Source organism: Clupea harengus, chromosome 17, assembly GCF_900700415.2.
Source record: "Clupea harengus chromosome 17, Ch_v2.0.2, whole genome shotgun sequence".
In the NCBI taxonomy this organism is placed as follows: Eukaryota; Metazoa; Chordata; class Actinopteri; order Clupeiformes; family Clupeidae; genus Clupea; species Clupea harengus.
In genome coordinates, this window is record NC_045168.1 from 5,149,213 (window position 1) to 5,174,047 (window position 24,835).

The 24,835-nt window shown below is 42.4% G+C and overlaps 2 protein-coding genes across 11 annotated transcripts; one reads left to right on the forward strand and one right to left on the reverse strand.

The window, feature by feature from the left end:
* Window positions 1-941: 941 nt before the first annotated feature.
* si:ch211-171b20.3 (putative uncharacterized protein C8orf89) lies at window positions 942-7,514 on the reverse strand. Of its 10 annotated transcripts, none has more exons than XM_031583678.1 (9): window positions 7,432-7,514; window positions 6,724-6,866; window positions 5,635-6,333; window positions 5,282-5,324; window positions 5,003-5,112; window positions 4,643-4,772; window positions 4,352-4,453; window positions 3,743-3,798; window positions 942-2,784 (listed from the first exon to the last, which is right to left on the reverse strand). In XM_031583678.1, the coding sequence occupies exons 3-9, from the start codon at window positions 5,828-5,830 to the stop codon at window positions 2,648-2,650; spliced, it is 774 nt and encodes a 257-aa protein (XP_031439538.1). In that variant the 5' UTR covers window positions 5,831-6,333; window positions 6,724-6,866; window positions 7,432-7,514; the 3' UTR covers window positions 942-2,647. The 10 variants fall into 10 exon arrangements, 9 of the variants coding, with proteins under 9 accessions (XP_031439538.1, XP_031439535.1, XP_031439537.1 ...); XM_031583675.1 differs by having other exon boundaries at window positions 7,421-7,508; XM_031583677.1 differs by having other exon boundaries at window positions 6,724-6,882; window positions 7,421-7,503.
* Window positions 7,515-7,540: 26 nt separating this feature from the next.
* rdh10a (retinol dehydrogenase 10a) lies at window positions 7,541-20,407 on the forward strand. Its single transcript, XM_012816070.3, has 6 exons — window positions 7,541-8,341; window positions 8,839-9,074; window positions 15,788-15,886; window positions 17,355-17,500; window positions 18,100-18,231; window positions 18,432-20,407. The coding sequence occupies exons 1-6, from the start codon at window positions 8,053-8,055 to the stop codon at window positions 18,553-18,555; spliced, it is 1,026 nt and encodes a 341-aa protein (XP_012671524.2). The 5' UTR covers window positions 7,541-8,052; the 3' UTR covers window positions 18,556-20,407.
* Window positions 20,408-24,835: the final 4,428 nt, after the last annotated feature.

Here is a 24,835-nt window from a genome sequence, read left to right on the forward strand (position 1 = left end):
AATAGTTCACTTGACCAAGGACGTGTGGCTTGTGCTATAAATCTGTGAGGTGATGTGGCACAAAAAAATCAATTCGGTTTTGCTGAGACAGCGTGACAAACTGTATCATACTTTTGCTTCAGAGAATTTATGGGTGCCACAGGGGGAAGAGAGACGTAGGCCTACGTCAGACACAACACTGTTAAACATACAGTGGTCCTATAGCATTGCTGTTCTGGTGTTGTTTTGAGTGAGTGAATGTGCCTGTGCATCTCATCCACTAGGAACCCTACTTCTTCTTGTTATCCACAACATATATGCACTGCTTCTCAAAACAGTTGTTTCTACACTGCTATTTTAAATACATATTAGCTTGCTGAACACAATTTTGTACAAAAAAACTTACCACAGGAATAGATGCAGATTGCGTTACCATTCTGAAATTACCTTGGACATATAAAATTGTCAGTCGACAGCAGCTAGGCAAGAGATGGCAATTTCCTTTTGTGTGGTTAATAAAGTTTAGCAAAGTTATTTGGCATACTTTTGGGAAGCAAACCAATCTGCTGTACTTGACGAGATATCACTTAGAATTGTAATGGAAGTTGATTTGTTTATTTAAAGTCCTGACATTAGCCGGGTTCCCATCCAACTCATTCGCATCATGAGTCTGTGCATGGACACTATCTATGTAAAGAAAGGGGTTTCGAACAGCTGTGGGTTCAAAACTTGAGTTTTCATGGCAACTTATAGGGAAGAGCGTACTAAAAAAATAGCAACAAATGTGATTTGATGTGAAAAAGCCCATCTCTAACAAACTTTGTCTCATTTTAAGCTTATGCAGACAACAACATCCATGCAGATGAATGTAGGACTGAAGGGAGAGCTGTTTGCAGGTAAAGGTAGCCAAATACATCCAGAGTAAGGAACAGGAGTCTTTTCCCTTGAGGGAGAAGCGTTTGTTTGCCCATTAGTAGCATTTATTTTCCCCCTTTCTCAAATTGTTCTCCAAATACAGCACATGATAATACACAAAGGGAGAATGTTGATTTGCAGATTGACGTCAATTCACAGATAAAAGGCTTGATTACTCTACGGTCGCCTAGTCAGTATTGTATGTGGGTGGAATATATTATGCCAACAAACGGAGGTGTGAACTCTCTTTCCCATCAACATCGTAATCTCAGTCGGAGAGAGTACTAACATTAAAATGAAGGCCTTATCCGCAAACACAGTTTCCACGGCAAAAGTACACAAAGAAACAAATACAGAAGGAACTATACAGTGGCATATACATTTAACACACCTACTATAAAACGGTGGCAGAAAATGCATAACAGGGGAACACGGATCATCAAAAATCACATGCGATCAAACTTTAACAGGCACATAAGCCAACCGCATGGCATTGTGGGACAAGCTCGGGAGTGTGCACCTCTGCACGCTAATATCCTTGTCTTTTTTTTAATCAACTCTGTGGTCATGAAATTTGTTTATTGGGAAATGAATGAAAAGCTTTAAATTTAAACTGCAAGTAGATGAGCTACGACTTGCCTGGGCTAAAAGTATTTTGAAATGTTAAAGTTATTCATAGCAATTGGACATTGGAATCTGAAATGGTTAATCACCCTCGAACCTTAGACAGAGGACTTTTACTCCACACTAACTTTAGCCAATGGACTGCAAATAACCCATCTGACTGGTATACATTTCTTGCAGCTTCCTAGCGATACTTTTCTACAGCATCTTAAGCTGTTCATTCACTTTGACTCATCATTATGGTTAGTTAGCAAATAGGCTATCCAGCTAACGTTAGCTAATAAGATCCCTCCTATGGCTATTAGCTATAGTTTCCTCAATGTTACAAACTACATAAACGTTCCTTCAGTAAAACATTTCTGATTCAAAGTTGCACATAAACAGTGTCTATTATTGTCTTTATTTATTGGCTATATATATATACTGTATCTATTCTGACTTCACCTAAACACATAACAAATGTTAAGTTTGCATATATCTGCCTTACCTGCATGACCACAACATTTCATGCATACAGATCTTTTCTTCGCAATAGATCTAACCGCCGCAGAAATGCAGCCAAAAATGTAACACTCTTATCCTATTTTGTAAGGGTATTACAGTTTCAGTAGTGGAATTATGTTTTTTCCTGTTATACTTTAATTTAAATGAAATTGTCTGTGTTTCAAGTGCCATGTAAAGCTGCTATGTAAAGAAACTGTTCTTCATATAACATTAGAGTCTGCATTAAACCCATAACACAGTGTACTTTAAGTAAGTAATCTGCTTACATATCTGTAAGACTGACTTGAGAACAGTAACACCATGGAGTTTAACACTTGTAAAATGGTTTAAGCTACACATCATTAACATATGGGTAAACATAGGACACACTTATTTGAATGTAACAGTTTATGTTAAACATATTTGGTGCATTTCACCCTTAAACTGCAAATAAGATGACAAGTGCTTTAAGTCTAAAATCTTTAAATGTCCTTGGTGTATTTCCTTCATGTGGATGTTGATTTGGCACAACACTGTGTTGTTCTTAGGCAGTGATCAGTTCCCTCAGAACAGCTGGCACTGGCCCAGATCTGGTAGAGATTCAGATCAGGGCTGTCTGGGCCAGAGTCAGCTGCTGGGGTGGCTGTTAGTCCTGCTTCCTGCTCTTCCTTAACTTCCTAATTTTCTCCTGCCGGACCGTCTCCCCTTCCAGTGATGAGATCTCGGAGAGCCTGTGGATGAAGGAAGATGCCGCCCCCGCTGCAGGATCAGGGTAGGACTGACCTGTAACAGAGAAGCACAGATGAAGTACCACAAAGGAAAGGGGACCAGCTAGTTTTTCAGTCCTGGAGGTGGGGGGCTGTTGTGTGTGGCGGGGGTCTACCACTGCAAGTTTAGAATACTTCTTCCTGGTTAGCTGAGCATATCTCATGTAGTATTTAGCTTACGGAAAGCATTATAATCACCTATAAGGACTGCAGTCCTGTGTGGCTGGGATAAAAAGGGAAAATTAATCATGTCGTCGTGGCAAGGGGGGGTGGGGGGGATTCTGGGTGTCCCCTTGACCAGGATTGAGAACCACTTAAATAATGGAGTAAGTCAAGCCAGGCCTCTAGGACACAGAGAAGTGACAGCACATCTCCCTGCACTTGACACTCAACTTTTGGCCACACAAAGCCAAGCCATTCTCCGCGAGGGCAATGGCCCGTGTGCTCAGACAAAAGGCTAAGTGGATAGAGAGTGTCTGGAGAGGGTCTTTTTCTTCCCCCGGGTTGTTGTTTTGAAAAGAGAGACATTTGTTGAGGAGCGAGACTCTGACTGAATGTCAATAGCAGCATGAACAGGTGGAGTTCAAGGGTGTCAAAGTTCTGCGGCCCCCTGGAAAAACAGCGGTGTTTGTCCAGCGCTTAACGTGTCGAAAGGGACACGAAACTCTTGAGCGCTTTTCATTCCCTTGTCTTCTCGCCAGCTCTGTCAACTTTAAGTTGTGCAAATTCCTTTCAAAGCAAATTGTCTTTTCAAGCAATAGGCCCAGCTCTTTATCTTTAAGGACAATTGTTGTAATCCAATAATGATGACAACAAATGGTATGAGCACAGGAAACAGACTAGAAAAGTGCTACTTAATCACAAGCTTTTCAGATTTAAAGAGATTATCCCATTATACCAACGTTCTGCACTCAAAGTGAAAACTATTACCACTAACAAAGTCAACCCCACTGTACCTGAGAACAGATACTTACTTCTTTGGTTTGCACCAATTGTAAAAAGGCTGCATGTGCGATTACTTATTCTTGATCTGAAAAAGAAACTGAATTTAAAATGTATTGACCAGACATAGGCTAATACATCTTACAGTACATCTAGATGCAAACAACTTAATCATTATCATTTAAAGATGTACAAACAGTGCATCCTCTCTATAGGCTTTAGAATCGAGGGTTTGGAATGGCATTTGTAGACAAGAAAGTAAGGGGCTGTTCAATGACAAAAGATTCCGGCATCTTTACCAGACATGGGAGATGGTATGTATGTAGGGGGTTTTACACAAAGGCCCAGTTCATTCCAGGTCACCCACTTGTCCACATCCCCAAGGAATGGGCCAGCCATCAACCAATATTTAGTTGTGGGTTAGGGTTCTTCATGTTAATATTGTCTGAAGGAAAGATGCACCATTCACCACAAATACAACTTAAAAGATATCTTATTCTGTCTTCTGTGTATTCAATTCGGCTTTAGTGATGATATAAGCTGAGTTAGTTGCGTTTGTTCATACTTTATACTCTACGTCTGGTTGTATACTTTCGGACCTGAAGAGTTTATAGACCCAAAGAGCTCGTTCCTTAACAAACCTGTGTTTCAGAACTTCGACCGAGAATGACTTTCCGGAGACTGTTGAGGAAGCTGTTAACCGACGAGTTGGAACTGAAGTGATATCATACCCCTCAAATGGACTGAAAAAGAGTTTATGAGTGAAAAGAGAAAGCTACATTGTAACACCACACGTAAGACAGACACAAGGGACAAGTAAAAATATAGAATTGATTAATGACACATATCTCAAAGCTTCATCTCCCTTTGAGATGTATCAGTGACAGTATTTATGATTTGACCACAAAACTTGTATTTTACTATTCACTCACCAAAATGGCTTCGAGGAACGATTAGAGGTCTGCCTGCATTGTGAAAACCGATGTAAATTATTTGATTTCTGAACCTGATAAGTCCGAGGTAGAGGGTATACAACGGTGGCTGGTTTGAGGTACATCTCATCTGTTGCAACAAGAAAAAGAACAAACACAACACGTGTTAATTACAGTTGGCTAAAACCACGTACCCCATCTGTGTACTCCTTTTTTCCTTAACAGTGTCTCTAGTGAACTATTTAAAAAGAATGTTTTGAGCGCCATCTACTGAAGTAATATGTTATTACTTTTGGTCATTCATGCAAACATTTCCAGTTGCATTAAACTAATTTCCAAATCATGATAGAAATAGGCTACCTTTGAACTCTCCATTTTTCCATCTCCTATCAAATAAGAAATGCCTCCCACAATTGTCCTTTTCTTGGATATTATTTTCAGAGGGAAATTTGGCCTTTGGAGATCCAAATCTGTGAAAAAGATTATCACTCTGAGATATGTAGTAACACAATATCTACACTCAACAAAAATTGCCTGGGGAAAAACTGTAGCCTAAGCAAATAAAGATAACAATACAGTGGGCTACAAGTCTAAGGCATATAGGCCTAACGTTACGTCTTAAGAATATTTGACACTTACCTCTCTGAACATTTTGCATCCAGCTGACTAACACTCTTTAGGCCTAGGATACGCAGGCGCAGAAAGTGGAAACATCTCATTTAGGCCAGTGTGACATACATTAAAGTAGGATGTAGCCTAACCTCCGACTGTTGCATTAGTATTAGTAATATTAATTTAACATTACTCTTGAAATATGTTATTTATAATCTATTCAACATAAGACGTCAACTTGTCATTAGTGCTGCTCATACAGTAGAAATGTGGATGGCAACTTACAGGCTAATACAGGCTAGCCAAGCCTACATTACATTAATATAACAACAGCATAAATAACTGGTATTTGTAAAGGAATAAGTAAATAGCACACTTACAGTTCTGTATTGGGTATTTCTTTTTCGGTTCCAAAAGGTTTCCATACAGTCTCAAATTTCCATAATAATTTTGTGCGAGGGCTGCGTAACTACTTTCACAGTGCAAAGGTAAATAATGGGAGTTGATGTCATGGTCTCTGTTTCCAAGAGACGCTGGAAGCCTTAGTGGTTGTTTCGGACTTGGAAAGGTGTACATTTCTATTGACAATAAAAGTCCAAATCCATATCGTTTACAGTGGCCATCCAGCCAGAGACTGTTGGATGGCGTGAGTCCATGTAAATCAGCTAAAATAAGCTGGTAATGGTGATCAAGAGACAGTCTACCAGCACAACAGCGATGGTTTGAGACCTGCTCTCTTTACTGTGAGTCATTCTGTTACCATAGTGACCACCACCGAATACTGTATTAGTTGACCTTGAAGAGTTTTACTGCGTCCAAACAAATGCAAATGCCTAACTTTTCCCTTTAAAGTAGCCCATGTTTGTTATGTTTCCAAAACACAACGTAGCACAAATGTCGTTTGGAGATATCATCCGTTGTACCAGTCCAAAATAAAATAGCCAAGCGAAGCAGAACTCTTTCGGGAAGAGCACTGTCTAAAGAACACGCGCAGGACTACTTACATTTAAATATGCTCATAATCCACTAGGTGGCGATGTCCATCTGCGGAAAAGGAATACCCAAGGCGAGTTCATCTTCTGGATATGTTTAGGATAGAAAGGAATGAACGGATACTTGCAAGAATGAATGGCTGCATGAATTAATGCTCTTATCACATATGTCAGAGCAAATTCGTTAGAATGACTGTGGAGAGAAAGAGAGCATCATTTATCGTCTCTACCGTCTTAGTATTTCAACCTCTAGAGTTTAGCCTTTAACGACCCATACTGCCCAAAACTGTATGCGTTCTTGTTAATTTATATTATGTTATTTACACATATGCTACTATCATGCACGAGTTGGCTATCTTATTTAATTTAATGTAGACTAACAAAGGCCTCCTGTGTAGGCTACAAAATGTATGTCTTTCTTCTCTATTGTAAAGGAATATTTATTTACAACATGACATGTCTCTCTTGGAAGGATACAAGTCTTTTGCTCTTATGTGTCTCTTGATTAGGCATAGTCAGTCAGGTCGTGCAGCTATTTGATGAGACCGATATGGGCACTGGAACACCAGGAGTGCGCCTTCAACCAGTTGATGACTTCATGAGTCCAGTATTTGATAACCCTAGAATGAGAAGCTGCTGTAGACATTCAAAGAAACTCTGGGTCAAGTGTTTATCATACATTTTTTTTTTTTTTCTAAATCCCAGTGACATTTGTTAAAAATGTCTTCACGATGTGTAAACTTCCATCAATCAAATAACGTTTGACGTTAAAGTGGGATTAAAAGATAACAGTTAACACTAGCGATGCTTCCGTGTTTGCGCGTTTCTATATAAAAAAAATGGGTCCAGATATGCTGTTGCCTCCATTACTGCCCGATTCAGTGTTTACACAGCCAAAAAGTCCTTATCATTCATAAAAATGTAAGGGCTATACATGAGTGTGGTGAAGTGCAAAACTGAATAGAATGAAACAAAACACGCAAGCCCACTTCCCCTTACCGCAAGTCAATTACCATGGGTTACTGTAAACTTGCACCAATCTGCACTGCAAAGCATTTAGTCTACTGAGGTGAAATCATAATGGCACTCTCTTATATGCAAACATAAAAATTGCATTAACGGAAATTCTACAGGGCGGAATGTTGCATAATACGTAAAGGAATATCTTACATACTCAGGACACACCTCTAGTCTGGAGAGAGGCGCATTTTTATCAGGCGTTCTTGCGATTATCCCTATGGGGTCCTTTTAGGTAACAGGCTGGTTTAAAAAGAGCTTGAGCCGCAGCAGCGTTATGAGATCAGTGGAGAACTGTCAGTCTCGCGGAAGGGGGCAACAGAGTGGCAGCTATTTGCTTGTAACTCAGTTTGTGTATGTTAGTGGCATCAGGGTACTTTGGTTGCGGTAAAGCCCTGTTCAGCTGGCAATCTACTACAATTTATGAGTAGGTTATATTCGTGGAGAAGAATCATCTTTTTCGTTTTTTTTTAAGATAAATCACATCGCTTCAAAAGGCACGTCATTTAACTGTAAATCTTGTTAGGTTAGAACGCTATCATATATATTTTTGGAAGATTTACCAGTTTGTCGGCATTGTGAGTCTTAAGTGCATTGCACTAGATATATTTAAACAAAAAAGTTGTTTAATGTATGTATTTAATATATTCTAATGTCAGTTCGTAATCTCATGCGCCTCAGTTAGGCTACAGTAGTTAACTGTAGATTGCAGCATACGTCACACGTTATAAAGAAATTATATTTTATTTTTCCAAATTTGAAGTTGTGCCTGAGCTTGAGTTAGTCGCTATGATGATTAACATTCTTGTGGAGTTCCTGGTGGTGATTCTGAAAGTACTATGGGCTATTGTGGTGGCCGGGCTGAAATGGATTGTGAAACCCAAAGAGAAGAGTGTCGCAGGACAGGTGTGTGTGATCACCGGGGCTGGTAGCGGTCTCGGGCGGCTCTTCGCCAAGGAGTTTGCACGGAGGCGAGCAGTCCTTGTGCTCTGGGACATCAACAGCCAAAGCAACGAAGAGACTGCGGAGATGGTGCGGCAAATCTATCGTGAGGTGGACAGCCCAATGTCTAAAGACGGTAACTACGCTATATGTGAAGTATTTAGCTTGATAAGTATGTTGTCCTGTATTGCTTTTAGTGACTATGTATAATACAATACCTAGTACTGTTTGAACACTATTGTATGATGCTGAACCAATTGTTGCGCGCACTGGACGCAGGAACTTGGTTCAATGCGTGTTTGGACATGTTTACATTCAACAACTATCTTCTCTGCCAGTAGCATATAAATCCATAAATCAAGCTGCGTTAAGTAACACCACGTGGCTTTTCTGTTACGTGAGCACCCGATGAAGAGAAACGATGTTCTTAATTTCTAACGCGTGTGGTTGGAGAGGGATGCATTTCTATCCTACTAGGAAGGGTCCCTTTATTAAATCGTATTCATTTCGACTTGTTTAATAATGAATAAGTGACATGAATGAATTGCTGTTAGAAACAAGCCGGCTATTTAGAATTATATTAGTGAATGTATAGCGGTTTCCAAGCCTCATTCCTATGCTGGTTTCTCCCAGGAACCGTTGGTGGTGTAGAAGAGGTGCCACCGTTCCAGCCGCAGGTGTATACGTACACATGTGACGTGGGCAAGCGGGAGAGTGTATACTCCACTGCGTTGAAAGTGCGACGTGAGGTGGGAGAAGTCAACCTGCTGATCAACAACGCCGGCGTGGTGTCGGGCCATCCTCTGCTGGAATGCCCAGACGAGCTGATCGAGCGGACCATGGTGGTCAACTGCCATGCACATTTCTGGGTAAGTCACCATCCCCCTCACTCCTCCTAGGTTCTTGTTATTCTTCAGTGGTTTTTACTTTTAAGAGTTTGGGTTACTTTGTCTAGTGAGTCATAGTCTGTATGGGAAGCTGCTGCAGTGAACATGTCATAATATTACTTAGTGCTCTTATTTTCACTGTTTGTTTATGTAGAAAGTCCTGTGTTAATATCTGACTTGGACTGAATTTGTTCTTTGGTTTGGTTCTATGATAAACGATAGTTTCTTGCAAAAAGCTCCCCCACCCATGCAAGTCAGTAAACGGCCACCCCTTGAGTTCCTGATATTTATAATTGTGCCAAGCGTGGAAGAATGTTTCCTCTTCCGTTGCATGCCGTCTCATAATCCTTTTCATAAGCTTGCCAGATTGGCACTTAATGGAGACGGTATGGGATACCGAGGGTTAGAACTATTCTTGCCCACCTGTGAGGAGACTTGTGGGTTGCCCTAGTTTTGCCGCCAAAATGATCTATGTCACCATACGCCACTGAAGGCAGTTCTTTGGCAGCTTGAGCCAAGAGTTATGCTTTGGCACATCACTCTCTCCAGTACAAACAAATCTGTTGGGTCCGCCCGTCGCCGCAGAGGCTTGTGCCGGCACATTCCAGGTTGTAATAAATGCCGCAGACCTACTTTTTAAGGCCATTGTCCCGGGGTCCTGCGTTATCCATTTGTTTCGCATCCCCCTCAGCTCTTTGTTTGCGCGGCCAAAATGAATATTTATTGTGGAAACGGGATGTACTGCTGATAATCCAGGCAACACACAATAATTAGTCGGGCTGTGATGGAGTGGGAATGTGAGCAAAGGTCTGTTTTACAGTTGGCAGATAGCTGTAGATATAAACAAGCCCGGCAAAGATGCGAAGGCACTGAAGAACAGAAGAAGAGAGGGCTGGGGGTGGGGGAGGCTGTGGATAACACACTGGGAACAGTCTGCTTGCACTAGGCCCATTCATTAAAAACTCATTGAAGGGCACATCCTGCCCGGGGGCTGTACCATTTGTGTTGGGCCTTTCTCACTTGGCCCCCTCACTAATTAACCTCATGTTAGTAAATGAGTCAACGTGGAACGTCTGTGAACGGCATTGTTTAGGGAGGACCACCCCTGCGGTGAATGTTGTGATGGGAAGGCAATTTAGTGTTTAGAGACCTGTGGAGCTGGAAAGTCTCGCTGATGACTTGTTGAAGTAGTCGCGCTCTGGAATACACCATTCACTGGCAAGACAAGACGATTGATGATTTGAATAGGGATAGACGAGGCAACACTTGGGGTGTTAAAAAGATTTCTGAGATTGGTTTGGTGACCCTTTTAATCCTCAGTGCAAGAAGATACTTGCTGCATTGTACCTGGAGTAACATGAACATTTTCAGTAATAGATTGTGAAATAAAATAAAATAAATAAATATGTATTTCTTTAGTTCTTAAGAAGTTCTTTTTCAAAGAGTGGCAAAAGCACTATTGCTCTTAACCATCTGCCTTCTTGGACATGAAAAACGGTTTGTTATCTCACACGGTTGGGTTCTGCCCGGTTGCAGCAGTAGGTCCCTCTCGTAAGTCATGTCGAAGTTGGGTTTCTCATTAAGCCTGTTGCTCATGTTTTCTTAAGCCTGATGCCGTGCACGGCTTCTTTTGGGGGGCACGAGATGAAAGCGCGGCCTAATGAGAGGGGACAAGCAGGGGACTGCACAGCGGAGGATGCGGCTCATTAGAGCCCCGGGTCCGTTCACTGGAACCTGAACCAGCAGATTTTTTCCTCCGCTCCTTTTACACAAACACATGTAATGTTAATTGGTTGCCACATGCAGATAGTGTCTGACACAGTGCTTTGATTTTTTTTCTTTTCTTCTTCCTTTTTTTGGTGTTTTTTTTTCTCTTTTGTTCTGTCCTCTCTCTGTGTCATATCCTTAAACATTAGTGACGGGGCGCTACAACAAAGCTACTCAATTCAATTCATTAAAGTGGGCTTTAAAAGCTTCTCAAATACATTGAAACACTTTGGGTAATTGAAGTGACTGGTGGTTGAGTCGGTGGCTTTAGAAAGGGGATTTAAGTATAGTGGTGGTGGCGCACTTAAATGGTGTTAGTACTACCAAGAGCGGGATAAAGTTTAAAGTTTTCGCCTTATCAGTCTCTATGCCGAGGTTCTCATGCTTCTCATTGGTCAGCTATGCTCTCATGCTCTACTGACTGACATGAGCGCCCCCGGCAGAAGATGACTTTGGAATAATTCTGGTCTGGGAGGGGCATTGATTCACCAGATCTGGGCCGGATTAGAGCCAAATCTCTGACCGAGTCTGCTGCCATGATTGCATTTCCCCCCATCCAGCCTGGATGTGACGCTCAGGGCAATTGCGGCGCGCTTAGAAGCTGGATGTATTTTTTTTTTTTCTCCAGTTGGCCTTCCTTGCTTTCAGTGCTTATTATTTCAACATTCTCAGAAAATGTAACAATAACTTGACACCGCTTAAACATTCTTTGGTTTATTATGCAAGTAGTGATGGTTTGAAATGGCAGTTCCCCCTCACGCCCCCAAGCCCCTCTCCTCTTCTCTTCTGTTCTCTTCCCCTCACTGGCTCTGGCGAAGTTTCTCATGCTGGCTTTACAACTGATCCATGTCAGACTGTTAAATTTTCTTGAACACGACCTGGCAGTTGGCTCACCAAATTAATTTCAACGCTCCGCTGCCTCTCAAAATGGAGGCGGGTGGGCGGGAAGGGCAGACTCCAGATGGACATCATCTTCCATGTTTTTGGATTGCCTGGTGGGAATGCAACTCACATGTTTTTAAAAAAGAGAGCGAGGGGGGGGGGGGAAGAGAGAGGGAGAAAGAAAGAGGGAGCGAGAGAGAGAGAGAGAAGCAGGAAGTGAGGCCATTATCTAAGTGTGGTCCTTTGCCAGGCTGTTTCGGCTCCGATCCGTCCGGGCCCCTGATCTTTCCGGCCCCTCTTCTGAGGGGCTGCCTGCAGCTGCCTGGGAGTCCCAGGACTGGAGCGCTCCGCCTGGCCTGGCCTGGCCTGGCCTGATGATCGCCTGAGCAGAGCACACTTCAGGACCCTCACTCCTCTCGTATTTGTCTCCATCTCTTTTTCAAACTCTCTCTTTCTTTCTTTCACAAATTTAGACACTTTCTTCCTTTCTTTCTTTCACTTTTGGTCTCTCTTTCTCTCATTTTTTTAACATATATACACATACGTACACACACACACACACTGTTCCCCTATTATCTTTTCGTCTTTTCCTCCTCCCTTTCCCTTTCACAGATACAAACTCTATTACTGTCTTTTCCTTTTTTTTTGTCTGTCCACTTTGTCCACAACTCCCATTGTTCAGATTCTGAATGTTGTTTATCACTCTGCAGCTGCAGACGAAAGCCTGATGTTTTTTGCATGAAGTGTTCCTCGCACTTTAATAGAATATTTTTTTGCTCCTACGAGTTCTATTACAAGATGTCTGCGATGCATGTGCAAAACCATAACTGCAGGGCATTTATTTATTTATTTATTTATTTATTTGTCTGTTGTTGTTGAAGTGGCATTTTACTAGTGTGAGCCATGGTAACGAACGGTGCACCGCCAGCAAGCGGCGTGGGGTCTCGGCCACGGCGGAGGTGGAGGTGGAGGAGAAAGCGAACCTCGCCAGCTTCTCCCCAGAGAAAAGGCATCAAGGGAAACCAGTCTTGTATACAACCAAAACTGGTAATAGGGAGCTGATGCTTGACCCACTTATCTGACAATTGGTTTCTTGTCTGGGGATCAGCTTGACAAGATGCCAAGTGACGGGAGCCAAGTTCTTCAGGCTGCATTCCTGTGCGACCAGGAGAAAGGGAGCAGTCAGGCAGAAGGGTCTTACTTGAGTAGTTTTATATGGTCTCCAAGCCCGCTGCACCTGTACTCGTTACTTGACTTGATACTACTCATATTTTTTAAATGTTCCGATCCAGTTGGTTCTGTTGAGGGCCTCGTTTAACTCATTTGAGTATGGTCGTTAAACAGGCTGAAGTCCAAAGAGCCTCTAGTTTATGATGATATGTCAGATATTTAGTCCTTCCTTCATAGTCCCAAGTAGTAGTTTTGGTACACTGTGGTAAAATTCTGTGGAAAACCGCTTGTAAAGCTTGAATTGCATCATCAAGGCTTAGATGCTTCATGCGTTTTTAAAGAATAAAAAACAATCAGTCTGTCTTCAAACGGATAATCCGTCTATCCTCCAGTTTCTTCATGGCAGCGGTTGGTTGGGGACAGGCAGAAAGGGGGTGGTGGACCCCACCAATTGTGCTTTGATCAAGTCGATCATAACAGAAAAATGTCCCTGCCTCAATTCCAGAACAGACCAGTCCAGTTTACACAGGGGTCGACTAATTACCGGCCATCTGGTGTTCCCCTCTCACAATATTTGTCCATATTCCTGTTGGTCAACCAGAGGGACTAATGCGGACTGACACTGCAGCTGTGAAGAGCTTTGTGCGCAGAAATGCACTTGGAGTTTGTCTCAATTAGGAGGCACAACAGGCATGGAACCACTGCAAGGCCAAGGAAAGCTCTCCGCTGTTGGAAGTTAATTTAGCGTAAACGCGAGCGTTGAGAACCAATTACAGAAGCTATGAAGTAAGACATGAACTCCTGTTTGGTTTCACACATTTAGTGTCCGGGAGGTCAGGTGGGCCGTCTCCAACCCGCCCAGGCGAGGGGATCAGCGAGGCCCGTTTGCAGTCGACAATGTCACTCCTATTTCAGCACCACAAATCGTCCTCTGTGTCGTTTTTTTTTGGTCTAGAGAAAGGCTTGTATCCAAACCCCTAAACCTCTCTGTCAACACGAGCATTTACCCAAAGGTTTAAGCTAATAATGGTACCGGAATTGCTTTAAATGTGACTCCAATTGCATCCTATTTTGCAGAGTGTGTGCTCTTCTCTGGGCCAAGACTGTGAAAAAGTAATGTAATCTTGTGCATTGGCAGGCTCTATTGACTTTATGGCTTTCCAAATCAAACTTCAATTGTGTAGATTGCGGAGTTTAGAAAAAAGTGTTGGCATATTCTGGATATGGGCACTTTCGAGCTAATGGTTCATTTGCACGCATACTTGCTGACCACCATTTTGGCATGCGCAACCCCAAGCAAAGCCGTTGGCGGGTCCAAACACTCTCCCTCAATTGAACCCGTTATAAGAACAATAAGCCGTACATTAGGAGCAATTTATGCATTTAATGTTCTGGAAAAATACAGATGTCCCATCTGAAATTTGAGGTGCTTATTACGTACTGTACATGCATGTGTTTCTGCTGTAATGAGTCCTTCTTTGCCAGTAACTCTAAATCACTCCTCGTTTCCCTGAGTGCACGTACAGAGATTTAGTGCATGCGCCGGCACACTCACGGCAAGTACAGCAGTGTGAGCGAGAAAACCCCAACACGCTGTCAGAACAGCATCGATAAAACAAGCTGTTAGAAGACAAAACGAAAGCACCCCACCCCCCTCTCTGTGCATAGCGGTGCGAGCTGGTACCACTTGTAGGGACGGTCGATGCTCTGGTGCACAGGTTTTTGGTTTAGAAACGGTGATATCATTGAGGTTTTGTTGGAGCAGGCCTTGTTGTTTTTGGCTAAAAGTTTTATGTAGTTTTTTTGTGGCTTGTTCCATGTTCCTCCATGGATCCCCAATAAAGCAGCGGGACATTTGCATGACTCTCGTGTAGATATGCTGCGGTTCCTTAGTAAATCATCTCATAAAATGGAATAATAGCTTTTAACTGCATATTTTCCAGGGATTTGAACAACCATTTTGATTTCCTGTCATTGCCATATACATGTCTCCTCTCTCCTAGTAAACAGCGTCAGTGTGTGTTCAGCGTTCAGTGTTTTTTTACTAAAGAGGTCGTCATCCATCACCGGTCCACAGTTGTCTGCAATCAGAGGGGAGGGTATGCCGGCTAAAAGGCTCACGCTTTGAACAGCGGGTCTAAAGTCAATGGCTAGAGGTCACTTTGACAGGATGGGCGCTCGCCATCGAGTGACTGAAACCATGTCACTCTTATCGACAGCTGTTCATTTAGAGTGATTAGCCTCATCTAACCTTTTTCAAGTGGTTGTGATGAAAGGCAGAGAGAAAAGGGGGGGGATCACAAAAAGAAATCTGGCTTTCTCTGGCAGCGGTGGTGTTTCATTGGAGGGTCGGGGATAGGCTTTGCGGTGAAATGGACAGAGGGAGGTGTGGAGTGATTCGGTGGCTGCTGCTTTTGTGCTGCCTGCTGTCTGGTACTGGATCCGTGTGAGAAAGGGGCTTAGGCAAGACAGGAGCATGTGTCAAATCTCTGTGCATGCCTCTCATTCAGATAACAAAAAGAGGGTTTCTTACTCTCTTTCTTTTTTTTTGATGAGTGGGGACAGGGGATGGCAGCTCTGCATGGGATACATGCTTGTAGCAGTCCATATGAACAAAACACCAGAATGAGTCCGGCCCAGGTCCGGCGCAGAGGCAGGCCAGATCAATGTCGGTGTGTGTAATGTATGCTAAGCTAACGTCTGTTATCCCATGAGGATTCTAGAGATGCCTCTTGAGACATCCCTCTGTATTGCCGTAGAGGGGAGCAGCATTTTTACTTTGAAGAGGGAAAGGATCAAAGGGCTTTGGCAAACTGCATCAGAAAAATAACTTTCCTTTTTTTTCCCACTCTCTTTCCCTCTCCTCTCTCTCTCAGACCACCAAGGCATTTCTTCCCAAGATGTTGGAGATGAACCATGGCCACATTGTGACAGTTGGCAGTTCGCTTGGCCTCTTCAGCACAGCTGGTGTGGAGGTTAGTACACTCAGCATCCCACTAAATAAATCCATTGGCAGTGCCTGAAAAAAACAGACAGAAAAAGGAAAAGAAAGAAAGAAAAAAAAAAGAAAGAAATAACACAACCCCCCCCCCTTACACCGCATTAAAAAAAAGGACAGTCTGTTTAGAGGCGATTCAGCAGGGCCGCTTCTCGTGGTGGCGAGAGATGGAGCGCAGTGGCGTGGGCTCTTCTTGCCAATTAAGGAACAAGATGGAACCTGGGGGGCATCTCTGAGGGGCCCTCTGTACCCACCAGTGGGGGTGCCGGGGTCCCGCTGGGCCTTGGCTCCGGGGAGAGAATGGGATGTCAGGCATACGCCAGAGCTGGATGTCTCTATCAGCGCGGCGTGAAAAGGATGGAACTCCTCGCCCAGTGTGCAAACTCTCGGGCCCTATTGAATGGGTTTGGGCTTTGGGTGGGGTGGGGGGGAATCAATGCTGTTTTGTGTGTGTGTCTGTGTGTCTGTGTGTCTGTGTGTGAGCAACGGGGTGGTGAACAATAGTTATGGCTTAGCTGAATGAGTCACAGTTTGGGGAACTTTGGAAGAGTCGGGGGCTCATTTGATATTCTAGAGAGGGTGTACGTCTCTCGCCTCGAGTCCAACGCTGGTGTCCCTTACCGTCCTCTTTTTTTCCCCCTCGGTTTTGTTTTCTTAGCTGTGCACGTAGGCTTCACTTTCGTTTTACAAGCCCTCATCCATAACGATTAGCTGCACTTCAAAGCGAGCCGGGCACAGTCAATGCTGACCTATTGTGCTTCCTAGAAATGCACTGAATGCGATTCTTTATGACTCTGCATGACTTTGGGGGAGTAAGCTCTGCCAGAGGTGTGTTGTGGGCACAGGCAAATCTCTTTATCCGCGACTGTTTATCTACACACATCTGTGTTTACCCAGGCTCTTTTTGAAGATTAAGTCCGCTGTTGACCACATCAAAACACGGCAAAACATTTCCGTGAATCGGCAGCGTCTCCTGATAGGCCAGAGAAGAATCCTAATGAAACTGGAGTGGACCAAAAAAAAGGAAAAACTTCTTGTTCTGTGTCATTAAGCGTACAACATTTTGCCTCAAGGACATCTGATAGTGTTCACCTTTTTAAAATAGCATTAAACTTTAAAGGGCATTTTTCCTCCTCCCCCAGAGCTTCAGAAGCTCTGACGTCTTGTTGAAGCAGTTGCTCTCTGGAATATTCGCCCTCACTGGCACGAGGCACTCACAAGGCAACACAGTTCATGGATTGAATAAAGACGGATGACGCACCATTTACGGGGGGCAAATCTTTCTCAGATACTTTGATACTTAATTTCCCCCTTTGGGGATCAATGACGTCTTCTGTCTATCTATCTGTCTTGATCATCTTTTCAGTCATAGGATTACAAAATACAAGAAAAAAAGGCGTATTGGTGAACCTGAACAAAAACATTGTCATATTTTCCTTTTTCAGGATTACAGCGCCAGCAAGTTCGGAGCCATCGGTTTCCATGAGTCCCTGAGCCACGAAATCAAGGCGTCTGAGAAGGACGGGATCAAGATGACTTTGGTGTGTCCCTACCTTGTGGACACCGGCATGTTCCGCGGATGCAGGATAAGGTAAGAAACGGCCCTTTCCCATTTGCCTTTCAGATGAGGTATTGAGTTCAAGTGGACAATGGCGCAGAACAGCCGAGGGTGGCCTTGCGTGGCCCTCCTGACATGCCACGGTGGTCTAGCCTTTCCCCTCACACAATGAGGCCCTAGATGGGCCCTCTGTACCCTGTTCGCTAAAACAGGTGCATGCTGGATCTTTTTACCCCCTAACCATTTACATCTCTTCAAATGCCACAGTGTTCTGGGTACCAGCATTTGGTTTGCTTTGGGCTTGTGTGTCTGTGTGTTTTTTTTTTTTCTTTTTGTTTTTTTGTGAATGCAAAAGACACACTACACCACCTGCTCCATGTTGTCTGGAGATATCTTTCAATGATTGCCGGGTATTAATAAATCTGTCTGTAAAAGGAGCTTAACAGTGTTCCAGAGTGTTTACCATGTTGGTTTTTTTGTTGTTGTAATTTGTACTTTAGTTCAGCTGCTTGAATGTTTTGGAGTGTGTGTTAATAGTCTTAGTTGGTGTATACTTTGTGTACAGTACACAGTACAGTACAGTTTTTTTTTTTCACCTTTTTCACATAGTTCTCTCCATTTTTTGCCCACAGGAAAGAGATGGAGCCCTTCCTCCCGCCCCTGAAGCCAGAGTTCTGTGTCAAGCAGTCCATGAGGGCCATCCTGACCGACCAGCCCATGATTTGCACACCTCGCAGCATCTACATGGTCCACTTTATGAAAAGGTGAGTCGTTCACACAGGATACATTTTTAGATGTAATCACTCGTTACCAGAATGGTGGTTTAGTTGCATTTCCATGCAGTCATGTATCCATATCTTAACCCTAAGATTCTCTTTGACATTCTGCATTAATGATCTGAGCTATTATCTTTAGGTGTGCATATATTTGCCCATAATTTACCCTTTCTCTTTTCCCCCTCCAGCATTTTGCCCTTTGAAGCCATCGTCTGCATGTACCGGTTCCTGGGGGCAGACAAGTGTATGTATCCCTTCCTGGCTCAGAGGAAGGAGGCTATGAACAACAACGAAGCGAAGAACGGGATCTAGGAGGGGAAGGGTCCCCTGTTCCCGAGTCACACAAGGGCACATTTCCTGATGGAGGAAAAGGATGAGACCACTGTGGAAGAAAGTGATGAAGAATAAGAAGAAAAGGAAGAAGAAAAAGAAAAGACTGAATAAAGACTGGTGCACTTGCATTGAACCGATGCAAAGGTTTACCATATTGTTCCTCTGGAACGAAGAAAGCTGTGTACTACACTAAGGATTTATTTGTCTTTCTTTAAAAAAAAAAAAAGGTTTGTTTTAAAGAAACCAACCATCTATATACAGTGTCAATAGTTTTGAAATCATACATAAGGTATTCAATAATTAACTATTTACGTAATGTAGTCACCAGCATTATTTAGTGTCTTTGTGAAAATATACAGTATGTTACTGTACGAACAGTAAATCTTGTCACTTTTGTTTTCATTTGTAGACATGCACTGTAACCTCTTACTTTCTCTACACTGCAAACACGGTGTAGAACAGTTCAACATGGCATTTCTTTTTTTTTACCACTCCCAAATCCACCAGTGTAGGGTTAAACACCAGTAACTTCAGCCCATAAATATCAAGAGGTTTATGGCTTTGGACCGCTCATAGCATGTTTCAAATTTGATAAGGTCAGTTGATGGAGTGCTAGATCAAATATTTCATCCGTTTGGAGTCCCTGCCCTTGACCAAGAGAGCATTCACCGCATTCCGATTCTCCTCGACAAATTTCAGTCCGAAGTTCTGGAATCTTTCTGCGACCTCATGGAACCAACCAAGAAAGAGGGAGAAGGATTGTTGAGCAGCGGTCCCGCTTGTCAGTTGCGTATTATTTGAAAGATGAAGAATGTCCCTAGACCCATTGTGTTGGGTCACTTTTATGTCAGATAATTTATAAAGTTAAAGGTTTCCCTCACTAACAACTAAATTCAATAATTAACATCAACAAGGCATTAACAACAGCATTTAATAATACTGAATGTCTAGTTATGCAGCAGTTAATGGTTTGTTCATAGTGTTCAATGCAATGCATAATGATGGCTAAGAAAGCCAGAAGCCAGAAACTTAAACATTTCATATTATTTATGTTTATTAGTACTGATGTTAATGGTTTGTTCGTGTTAATTAATGCATTGACTAATGTTAATTAAGGGAACCTTAACGTGATCGATTACCAAGGGCAACAAATTCAATTTTTCCCCACGATAATATGTGCCATTGTAAAATGTCTTTTGCAACTATTCAGCAACTGTACCATACTGATATTGTGAAACATCACTGTCTTTGACATAGTCCTGAATGTGCAGACCCAAACTGTTTTTAAATGTTACCAACATTTTGTTTCAGTTTTTGAGACACAAATTTGGACATGAAATTTCATGTAATAGAAAGTTAACACAGTAACGCTCAAGGTGGATTAAAAAAAAACTTACATGGACATGTTTGTCGTTCAGTGCTAACCGCAAACATATTTCACCTGCTTGTGAGGGCGTCTGAAAATGTTGCATTCCTTAAAAAAATCTTTCCCCATCATGTCCAGTAGAGTGTTGTCTGTGATCTTTTGTGTGTATTCAATCCACTGACCATTGGAGTGACATTACAGAGATAGATATTTGGATATTTTGTATGCTTTTAGGAACAGATATTTTTTTTAATGAAACTACATTCCAATAGGCGTCATTCCTCTCTTGACAGCAATGGGCCTAAAAATCTCTACCTCTTCATTTTTGCCATTTGTTGACCATGACATGCGCCTCTTTTTTTGTATTTTTTTTTCTTAAGACTGCTCTTTAGAGGAGCAAACAATGTGGTTCTGATGTTTAGTGTCTCTACCTAACTTAAATTAATAAATTGATTTAGATTATTATGCACGGGGTCCTCATTTTCTTTTACCATATCAGTCCATATGAAAAAGACATTTGTCTTAAATTCCACAGGCAGTTTATAGCAGTACCATCAACATTAATCTACTGTACTTACTGAATGCCATTCTGGAGAAAAGCAACTACAAAGTGACTCAATATACCGGTTCCTTGGGACAGACACATTCCTTCCCTTACTAATTTCAGCAACATTCATTATTTAACTGATTAGGAAAGTATAACTTCCAGTAGTGGACATGACACGTCAAAACTCCCTGCGTCTCACTTCACATGTATCTGTGAGATTAGTAAGGACGTAAGGTCTGTGGCCTGACGTCCAGTGGTGAGCTAAAGGAAAAAGGAAATGGTTGCCCAACATCGGTCTTGGTGGGCCTGTGCACGGCGCTCCCACACGCTCCAGTTCAAAGAAGAGGTGAAGAAAACGTCACAATGACATAGCTCATTGCAGCATGTGTTGGTGTGTGTGTGTGTGTGTGTGTGTGTGACTCACAAGCTTTTCATTGCACCATACACCATCTCATCTTGAATGAGTCAAAGAAATTAGGAGTATCTCTATAGTACTACTATGCCAACAAAGTGCCCCTATTCTGAGTACTCCGTGAAACTGCTGTTAATAGAATGTCAAAGCCCACAACTACATACTATGAGTAGTGTACGTAGAACTGTCACTTCCCCATTCTTGAAAAGACACAGACCACGCAACTCACACGGAGCCGGTACGAAGAGAATTGTGGCCTGTGTTAGGAAGTGAAGGTTTTCAGTGATGAGCAGCATGAGTCACATTTTCAGTTAAAATGTCTAATTTTATTTCAACAATAACTTATATTATCTGCATTACACGACTCCAACCTTTACTCTCTACTGTCAACACAGTCCTGAGTGAAAGGGATCCCTTTTCCCTCATCCCAGAAAGTTGGACTCAGTGACAGACTTCAGAAAGCCCTACAACTCACCTCTCTCACATCAACTTAAGACCATCACCATCCTCTTCATTCACATCAGGTTGGATCTCTGTTCTCCACTGTACACTTTACATACGTGTGGAGCATTATATCACTTATAACCTGTCACAATCTGGCACTAGTTTATCATGAGGTACTCATAAATAAAATGTAAAATTATTATTATTATTAGTAGTAGTAGTAGTAGTGGTAGTAGTATCTGAATTGTAATACAGCTAATATAAGTTATTGTTGAAATAAAATTAGACATTTTAACTGAAAATGTGACTCATGCTGCTCATCACTGAAAACCTTCACTTCCTAACACAGGCCACAATTCTCTTCGTACCGGCTCCGTGTGAGTTGCGTGGTCTGTGTCTTTTCAAGAATGGGGAAGTGACAGTTCTACGTACACTACTCATAGTATGTAGTTGTGGGCTTTGACATTCTATTAACAGCAGTTTCACGGAGTATAGTCACAATTTCCTCTTACATAACCTAGGACAGCCAAATGTCCCGGGGGAGGCAGAGAAAAATAAAAAAAATGAATGTATGATCACATTACATAAGTGCATTTAGAGATCAGCTGAGTGTAGGATTTTCTGATGGAAAAAAAGGTCTCCAACAGTGATTGCACTTTAAAGGCAGAATAATGAATATGATTACTGCATCATCATAACAGCTTGAGGTTAATTAACATTTACACAAACCCACAGTTTAAAGAAAGAAGACAAAAAAAAAAAGACAAAATATGTACTCCCCCCCTCAAAAAAAGATAAAGGAAATAGGACACATCCACACACAAACTAATCTCTTAGATGAAAAGAGTGGTCTCCCCTGAGGAAGAGCGTTCATAACGCTCGCCTTGCTCTCTTTCTCTGAGCGTCCTTTTCTGGGCGATGATCTTTGGGGCCACGAGCGCGTCAATACTGCCTGCCTCCCGAGCTGGAAGTGTTCAGAGGCATGACTAATTGGCGTGGATGAAGTTGCTTGGTGGGGAGATTAGCACTAATACGAGAGAGAGCCATCCTGACAGCCACAATCTCCCCCCAAGATGAGTCTTCCAGCAATCACAGGCAAGCAGCAGCAGCAGCAGCAGCAGGGGGAGAAGAAGGAAGACGAGGACACCCCACTACCTGACTGCAGGGAGGCTCATCAGCAAACGCATCGAATCAAATCAAAACCCGACACGACAAAGGATGAAGTTTGATAACCTTAATCACCTCCCAGATTATTCTGACAGTTTGTCAGTTCTCTTGCCAGGAGAGTTGAGGTCCGAATGACCATAATTCACACACACTTTCAAAAGAAACAAAGCAACAACATAAAAACTTAGCTTAATATAATAAAACCTTGGCATAATATATCCTTCTTTAACCTCCCTCGTAGCAGGTTAGGTTTCCCCCTACTTAATTAGACCTCCTTTAATGACGCCCTAATTTAAAGGTTTTTAAGAAAAATCGATAGCACATAATTCTACTGGAAAAATCAATGGCAGTGGCATCTGTTCAGCCAATGCATCACTAAGTCCAAAAGCCGTATTGATTCTGCTCTATATTCAGCACACAGGCCCCACCTCTTACATTATGGACGGCTAATACTGACCATTCATCCAGAACCTGCATACATGCTCTCTGGATACAGACACCTGTGTTGCCATGGGAGCTTTATGCCTGCAACATGTAAAAGCCTGGGTAGAATAGCAACTAGTGATGGGTAGAATGTTAATGCTAATGTTTGAGATTCATGTTGCATCTAGTTCTGTTGTTATAGAACTGTTGTATTCGAGAGGGCGGACACTGATGATAGAGATTTGGTGGGCAGACTGTAAAATATTCAGTATTTTCTCAGTAGAGGCTTCTTAACAGTGAGGAAGAAATCCCACAAAAGGCCAATGAAATTAAATCTCCCCAGATTCTAACCAATGCTGTCTATTTTTTTTTTATTTCAAAACTCCTCGCTACATCATGACATTTAACACACACCAGTACAACCCAAACACACTGAATCCTCTTTATCTGTGCTTTGATGTGCACTGAAGCCATCAAAAGGGAATTCACACTCAACAGATCGTAACCTTTCAGTTTGGCCATGGAAAACCACTTAATTTAATGGGGCCACAAGGATTTCAACACACCATACACAAATTGTGTAGGAACCTTTTCACATTTCAGGTGTTTTTAAGCAATAATTTGATCAGTGGTACCTATGAAAGAGTCTTCCTACATTCCTGAAACGAATGGAGTGAAGATAGAATAAACAGAAGGTTAGGATGGAAGTTTAAGTACAAACAACATGAGTTACTGAGTTTAAGAGCCGACTGTATATAGTTTATCCAGTCTGTATACCTCTCTATAGTCATTGAACCACATGTATAACAGTATGCCTGTATGCTAGCATGTCTTATGTGATGCAAAGGGGTTTCATTTGTTTGCAGGTTTTAAACGTCATCAGATGTTTTAGTGATATAAGAATAGATAAATTGTAGTCTTGATATTACTTAAAGACAACAGATTATGTATTCAATATTATTATGATTTTGTAGAATTAGGGTTATACATGTATATAGAATCAATGTGTTTAAATGTCCAGACACTTTTGTTATGTAGTTCAGTAGTTGTAGTTATGTAGTGGCATATTTGTTTGATAGGATTTCAATCTTTTACTGGGTTCATTAATCCACAATTCATCCCTTCTCTAAGGAGCTTGCTGTTACTGAGACTAGTCGTGAAACACATTCATCAATCCAACCTGCTCCAGTCCAACCAGCGAGAATGCTTGTAGTGGAACAAACAGACCATCACTTCCTGTGACTGTGATTTTCTCTTAATCCTTGTCCCCAAAGGTAAAACCTGATGTGATTTAGAAGACAAAACATCCATCTGCTGGCCGCTATCCCTCTAGTTACAGCACATGAAAGTGTGTGTCTATCTGTGTGTGTGTGTGTGTGTGTGTGTGTGTGTGTGCGTGTATCTGTGTGTGTAGTAGTCTGTGTGTGTGTGTCTGTGTGTGTCTGTGTGTGTGTGTGTGTGTTTTGGGGGCTAAGGTTTAATTTAATAATGTTCACCAGCATAGTCAGGCAGTGACATAAGACACTTAGCAGCACTGCATTCTAAAGATGGGAATGGGTTTCAGGGCTGCATCTGGAACTTTCTCATGTCAATCTGAGCCTCCACGAGACGGTTTGTTATTGGGTTGCATGGCTACACATCAATTTAAGCAAGTATCCAGTTCTACACGGAACACCACGCCATTCCAAAGCATGCCTGAGAAGTCCATTATCTCACCAGAGGAAGAAACAGGATGAGAGCGGACAAACACGGCTCCTACTCAGACTGGGCTTGATTACTGCACTGGGGGACGGGGCAAACGTACAAACACAGACCCAGAGAGCAGACCCGGCCTGAGATGGGTAGGCACTGCCAGAACAGTGGGATACCAAGCAGACCCGAAAATGGGTTTGGCCTTGAA

Coding starts and splice junctions, on each gene's coding strand:
- rdh10a (XM_012816070.3), top strand. CDS start 8,053: ATGATGATTAACATTCTTGTGGAGTTCCTGGTGGTGATTCTGAAAGTA. Junction 8,342..8,838: donor CAGCCCAATGTCTAAAGACG/GTAACTACGCTA, acceptor GGTTTCTCCCAG/GAACCGTTGGTGGTGTAGAA. Junction 15,887..17,354: donor TCAGCACAGCTGGTGTGGAG/GTTAGTACACTC, acceptor TTCCTTTTTCAG/GATTACAGCGCCAGCAAGTT.
- si:ch211-171b20.3 (XM_031583678.1), bottom strand. CDS start 5,830: ATGTACACCTTTCCAAGTCCGAAACAACCACTAAGGCTTCCAGCGTCT. Junction 5,113..5,281: donor GATGCAAAATGTTCAGAGAG/GTAAGTGTCAAA, acceptor TCTTTTTCACAG/ATTTGGATCTCCAAAGGCCA. Junction 4,454..4,642: donor CGTTCCTCGAAGCCATTTTG/GTGAGTGAATAG, acceptor ACTCTTTTTCAG/TCCATTTGAGGGGTATGATA.